Source organism: Dendropsophus ebraccatus, chromosome 7, assembly GCF_027789765.1.
Source record: "Dendropsophus ebraccatus isolate aDenEbr1 chromosome 7, aDenEbr1.pat, whole genome shotgun sequence".
NCBI lineage: Eukaryota > Metazoa > Chordata > Amphibia > Anura > Hylidae > Dendropsophus > Dendropsophus ebraccatus.
In genome coordinates, this window is record NC_091460.1 from 76,541,498 (window position 1) to 76,548,584 (window position 7,087).

Here is a 7,087-nt window from a genome sequence, read left to right on the forward strand (position 1 = left end):
TCTGATGATGCTGAAGAGGGCAGTCGGCACTCAGGACGGTCGGAGACGAGTCGGCACGTGACAGGTATGTATAGCGCACCACACTTCCGGGTACACTGGTGGGGGTAGTGGGACACGGGGAAGGGGGCCATTCACAGACATAACATACATTACAAAGTTGTATAACTTTGTAATGTGTGTTATTCTGTGAATAATTGTTTACCGCCGCACTACCCCTTTAAGGAGATTCACCTTAACCATCAGGGTGTTTGATTCTCAGCGCGCACTATAAACTTTATCATTTGAAATTCAGAGCAGACAGTCAATATGACATCTCTCTTGAGGTGTATCCGTAACAGTTGTCGGACAACCGGAGCCAAGGTGCAAGATAGCCCAGAGGAACAGCAGCAATAAAAAAGTGCACACACTACAAACACATTACATTTGAGGATATACTGTATTTCGGCATACTGGCAGACCTGAATGTAGGCTACTTGTCATAGGTGAACATAGCCTAAATTGTGCTATACGCACCTAATGTTAACAAATTCTAAAACTAGTCACTGCCTTGTAATCCTATGCATTTCACACCTTTTGCCGAGTGAGACATAACTGTAAAGAGGCAGACTTTTCTGTACTGCCTAGTTCTTAACCTTTGGCTACTCAAGTGACGAGTAATTATCAATCCCATTTATCTACGTGGTACAATGTCTGAATACATAGGAGACTGTTATAAATATGCTATAGTCTATATAGAACACAGCATTACAAGGGCTTTGTGACTAAGTAAAGTAATGGCCTATCACTAGCATATGATCAGTTCAAGCAGTTAAGCTCACTCACTTTAGAGTTTGAGAAAAAAAAACACTTAAGGCAGGTTTTTTGTTGCCCAAAATATAAATTTTTATATTTGTTTTGCTTTACATTTATTTTTTTTATTGTTCTATTTCAGGGTATTGAATATTTTTTATCCAGGGGTATACTTGACGACTCACCAAAGGAAATAGCTAAGTTCATCTTTTATACTAGAACTCTCAACTGGAAGAAACTGAGGATATATCTTGATGAAAGGTAAGGAAGGCAGTATTCTGGTCATATTTCTTGTGAGTACCTATACACTGCAAACTCTGAATATGAATATGAATATGTGGTTTCTCATTTTATCCTGTGATATTGTTTATCATGTTTGTGTATTAAACACGTTTTCCAAGCATATAAGGCCCCAATTACCTTGTTTTTAGGTCTCCTTTGGTCTACACATCGGCTTCCTGTCCAAAAGGGATGCTTACGTGTTACTAACTGCACCATAGTCATTAATTGTCATAATGTGGGCTACAGTAGTCAATCACATCCACGTACTACACATCCTGCATATACCTTTAAGAAATGGACAGAAAGTTGTCACAGCTAATGCCTTATTCACACGTCAGTATATTTTTCCAATCCGCAAATTTCAGTCAGTAACAATCCGCAAATTCAGTCCGTATTGCATCCGTAAAAAAATACGGACCCCATAGAGTTGTATTGGGTTTGTCAGTTACTGTCCGTACTAGGGCCTGTCCTTTTTTTTTTTTTTTTGCGGAACGGATTGCAGCCCAGTACACAACACGGATGTGTGTATGGGTCCATTGAAATACATTGGTCCTATTTTTCTGCGGATCCGCAATTCCGGACAGGAACAGGATGTGTGAATAGGGCGTAAGGTTGTATTAGATTGCCCGATTTGCGGGGTTAGAGCACCAATCTGCTAGATTTGCACTTGCTTACCAAGCCTAATACACGGCTCGTGATTCATGCAGCCAGGGCTTTATGGACATAGCTAGTGATGTCTGTGCAGCCCTTGCTTTAATCAGCCGTCAGTCACACATCGGCTATTACACGTAGCCATGTGCAGTTCATGTTTTTTTAACACTTTGAAAGATGACGATCAGCGAGCGTTTGCTGACTCTTCAGCTAATCTCTGTCTCTGTTACATGGGCAGATATCTGCCTGATTCGGTAGATAATCCATCCATGTAATAGGGCCTTTACACTATGTTTGGCCATTGAGGTCTGGGGGCTTGTGGCAACACATTTTTTTTATAGTATGCTATTGGATCCCTGAAAACATAATGTGAATGCAGCCCAACATTAATGGCCTATCCTTAAAGTAACCTGAGATCACTTTCATGCTGCTTGAGTTATGAGCCGTCAGGCAACCCATACCATGGCCGCTTTCTTCCAGAAATTGCCCGACTCTTGTCTCCAGTTTGGGTGTGGTTTTGTAATTTAAGCTCTGGTCACTTCAATGGAACGGAGTTGCAAAACAACACCAAAACTGGAGACAAGAGTTGTGCTGTCTCTGGAAGAAAGTGGCCATGTTTTTCTGTTCCTGGAATAAGCCCTTTCAGAATAGGCCATACATATCTGATCAATAGAAATCCCATTCCTAGCACCCCTGCTGATCAGACAATTACTGTAAATAGGCAGCGGCACAAACTCTGCAGCCTCTTTATCGCTTACACCGCACAGCTTCATACTTTTTATAGCAACTGTACCTGGTATTACAACTCATTCCATTCCCTTAAAATATAGGCCAACAATATTAAAATCCCAAAAAATCCTTGTAACAGAACATTTGAGAGCAGATCTGTCTATGTATCTATTTTTTATGAATAATATGATATTTGGCCTGAACTTTATATTTATGCAGCATTTGCTCCAGTTTTCATATATGTCTGAATGTATTGTATTGGGAATGAGGACAGGGCCTCTAAATCGGAGACCTTGCTGTCCCATTAAAAAGCCGTGTCTATTGCTTTGACAGTGCACCAGGATTAGAAAAGAAATCTTCCCCTCATTCTCTGCTTACTGTCATGTACTTGGTCTTCTGCACAAAAAAAAAATTCAGTTTTGGTTTGTTTGTTTGTTTTTTCATAGGAGAGATGTATTGGATGAACTCGTGACATTACACAACTTCAGCAATCAGTTTCTACCAAATGCACTGAGGGAGTTTTTCCGGCACATACATGCACCCGAAGAACGCGGGGAATACCTTGAAACGCTCATTACAAAATTTTCACACAGATTTTGTGCTTGCAACCCGACTCTAGCAAGAGACCTTGGTCTCAGCCCTGGTAAGAATGGGAACAAAAAACATTATGGTAGATAATAATAATAGATTTACTACTGCAAATGTGCCATTCTGGTCTTGAGCAATGTGCCATTCTGGTCTGAATTCTGGTCTTGGGCAATATTCGTTTAGACACTTTTACAAAGTACTAAAAAAGTCTATCTACTTTGATAAATCTGGTGTGCTTGTAGACCATTAAAGTTTGCATTGCCTAAGTTTTAGGCCATTTTAGAAAGTTTCCCCCAAACTTTTCAGGTTTGTCCTAACAAACATGGAAAACTCACAACTTTGAATCTGTAAGTGTATACAGATGTTGGATGTTCTGGAGTTCTTGTTCAGTTACTTCTAGAGCTATATTACACCTGCTCGCTGGTCCTGCTATCAAGCGTTGATCTTGTAGACTGCCATTTGTTTAATGACCATTTAAATGACTTCTTTATACTGTCCCCCCTTTTTAAAGTTTCCTAGCAATTCTTATTGTACTAAAATAAGAATCCCTTCTTTTGGGGTCAGGTGTTCAGCTGATAATCACCTTGTAGTGCAGTAGAGCCCTTTGAAGAATAGCATTCTATTGCTGACCACTTTGTTCTTGTGAACAAAATATAGATTTTCCATTACAGTTGGGGTTTATTAATGGTTTTGTACCCCCTTTTTAAATTTTCCTAGCAATTCTTATTGTACTGAAATGAAAAAAATCTGTACAATTACCCATTTAATATTTGCTGTGTCTGGTGCCACCATGCTGGTCTTTCATACCCAAAATATGGGTATACAGACACTTAAGGATACTGGAATACTCCTTTAAATAAATAACATTCGGCCAGTCCATGTTTTTGAAGTGTCCTGTTATGTCTAGACACATACAAAGTGCTTACTCAGCCAGTCAGTGACTGCAACAGTTACCGCTCCAAGCCACTGAGTAGCTGGGCATGCATTTCCTGTATGTCGGACCAGAGAACATGAAGCACTGCTAGCAGGGACTGACATTGTCAGAGCATTTTGGCAGGGGATCAGTGAGTACGTTTTTGTTTGTTTGTTTGTTTTTTTCCTGTAACCCTCAACATTTTTAAGTGTAAAAATATTTTAGGCTTTCTGGTTTTAGTGTACGGTGAATTTATAATAATCTAGAACAATAATGTTCTTTATATTTTATTTATTATATATTATTTATTATTATAATATTATATTATGAAAATTTGTGGGCGGGGGGGGGGGGGGTTGAGATCTTTTGACTTCTGTGTCTGTTTTATTTTTAAGTTCAGGAATAGATAGGAAATCTACTTGACATAAAAGCACATGGAGTAGGGAAGAGGTGAAATACAAAAAATACTAGTTGTAAAATAATGTAATATATAGGTGAGCTCATAGCACAGATGATCTTCTGAAGCTAGGCCAGACTTTGCCTACCAACTATTTATCTCTTGCTATCCCCATTGTGTGGAGTGGGGATGTGAGTGTCATAAGTCAAGGTTTTTGATTGTTCCTGGTACTGCCATACTGACTGTACTCCATAAATTACTGCGATCAGTACAAGAATTCTGCCTTTTACTGTGTCTTTGTAGTACAATGCCCTTGTGTCTGTATTAGGTTCTCTATACTTAAGAGAGAGAGAGAGAGAGAGAAAAAGAAATAAATAAACCTGAATCCAAAAGGTATGGCCACATATAGTGACACATATACTGTGATATTTAGTACTAGAAATATACATGTGTGGGGGAAAAAAGTGAGTTTTGCTTTAAAACTTCAAATATACTTCATTTGCATTTTTTTTATAGTTTTCTTTTCTTAAATATCATGTACCTGATCTATTCTAAATGCATGTTTTTACATGTTTCTTGTCTACTCTTCCAGATGCAGTGTATGTACTGTGCTATTCCCTAATTCTGCTGTCCATCGATCTGGCCAGTCCCCATGTGAAGAACAAAATGTCGAAGAGAGAGTTTATCAGAAACACACGTCGTGCTGCTCAGAATATTAGTGAAGAATTTGTAGGGCACCTTTATGACAACATTTACCTTGTTGGCCATGTTGCTGTGTAGAAGTCTAATCTCTAGGCTCTAAAACATTAGTCAACAACCACTACTACAGCTTTCCAAAGCATTGTCCCAGTTGGCAAATGGGGTTACGATAGTGCTGGTCATTCTAACCTCTGTCTACATCTAATGATGTGTTCTGTTACTTTTTTAGCAATCTACCTTGGATAGAGAAAAATTCTTGAAGGATAATTTTTTTATGAATAGACTTGCTTATCATGTGTTGCACATACCCCGTGCCATTAGACTGACCTAGCCATTTATGACTGTTAAACTGACATAATAATGTAGGCCTTCTTCAGGGTGTTGGATCTAAACACTAGATTTTGTTTTGGAACGCATTTACCAATGCATTTTCTGTTTTGTTTTTTTTTAATATCTTGTAATTTGTACATACTAAACTAAAGAGATTTATAATCGTAATATAAATATTAAATCTGTAAACTATTTTAACTAAAGCTTTTGTGTTGGTTGACTTTTATGCTAGGGATGTTATATGAACGACAGCACAACTGTATATCTCTCACCATTAGGCTGCAAACACACAGGGCGGGTCTGCAGCAGATTTCTCGCTGCGAATTCGCGGATCCCTGGCCTGTAATGTCTATGGTAAGACATACCCGCTGTAAATATGTAAGGAGACCGCCCCGTTAACCCCCGCCGGCCGGAGCAGGTAATGTATTACATTACCTGCTCCGCAATCCGGTTTGCTTCGGGGATTCCCAGCTGGACGTCCCGCTCAGCCAACCAGTGTGCTGCGTTGGCAGAAATCTGCTGAAGATCCCCCCCCTGTGCGTTTGCAGCCTAATAATATATGAAGTCACTGGGTGGCCAAGTGTTTTTTCTTAGAAATGGCCATTTTGCACAAGTCTTCTCTGGATATGTAAAGCCAAGAGGAAAGGTAAGGAGGGATTCATCTTTAAATATATCTGCAAGATCCAGCAAGCAGTGGGTTTTTTACCATCTAGACCCAAATAACTTTAACCCCTTCATGACCGAAGGTCATTAATGTATCCATGTCCAGGTCACGGTGAAGCAGCTCTCTCCTCCTCACCTTCTAAGAGCCATAACACTTTTATTTTTCCAACTGCAGGGCTGGTTGGGGCATCATTTTTTGCACCATGATCTCTAGTTTTTACTGGTATCATATTTGTGTAAAAGAAACATTTTGACCGCTTATTTTATTTTTTTTCTGATTATATAATTTTGGTGGGGGTTTTTTTTCCCCTCTTTTCGTTTATGCCATTCACTGTGCGGGAACAATATTATATTTTACTAGATCGCACAATTCAACACAAGACGATATATATGTTGTTGTTTTTTTTACACATTTTTATTTATAATGTGCTGATCAATGCTATGCCATATCATAGCACTGATTAGTACTATCGGTGATCTTATCATAATACCTGCCTGAGAGCAGACTCTTATCTGCAGATAGCCGATTCTACAGGATGGAGCTAAGGAGAACTCTTCCACCTGTCAGTGCAAGTGATTAGGACTAGAGTTGCGCGGACCGTCTGACTTTTGGTCCGATGGCATCTGCACTCGATCGGGATGCCTGTGATCCCGGGTGCATAGTTGCGCTCCCGGGAATATGCGGCCAGGGAATTCCAGATTGATTGCCTGAAATATCCTGGCCGCATATTCCCGGGAGCGCAACTATGCACCCGGGATTACAGGCATCACGATCGAGCGAACTGCTTTCGGACCAAAAGTCCGAACAGTTCGCTCATCTCTCATTAGGACCCCCTCAGCCACGCTTATTTGTGTTTTTCCTGTCACTGACTTCCTTAAACGCTGCGATCGCTGTGCATCTTGGCAGTGACGGAGTTATTGACAGGCAGCTGCCTGACCATGACTACCTGTCTTACCTCCAGCTTCGGGGACCCTATTGTGTGCGGGGCAAATCGCATTGAAATGGCTCTGCACACACCAAATCCCCTTCATGGCCACAAACATTT

The 7,087-nt window shown here is 40.1% G+C and overlaps 1 protein-coding gene across 1 annotated transcript in view; it reads left to right on the plus strand.

Annotated features, from left to right (window-relative positions):
• FBXO8 (F-box protein 8) overlaps nt 1-5,581 on the plus strand; it is a 38,614-nt gene extending 33,033 nt beyond the window's left edge. Inside the window, exons 5-7 of the mRNA XM_069976591.1 lie at nt 932-1,050; nt 2,898-3,094; nt 4,942-5,581. Of these exons, the coding sequence (XP_069832692.1) occupies nt 932-1,050; nt 2,898-3,094; nt 4,942-5,129 (504 nt within the window). The 3' untranslated portion in view covers nt 5,130-5,581. The remainder of the gene's footprint in view (nt 1-931; nt 1,051-2,897; nt 3,095-4,941) is intronic.
• The last annotated feature ends 1,506 nt before the right edge of the window (nt 5,582-7,087 follow it).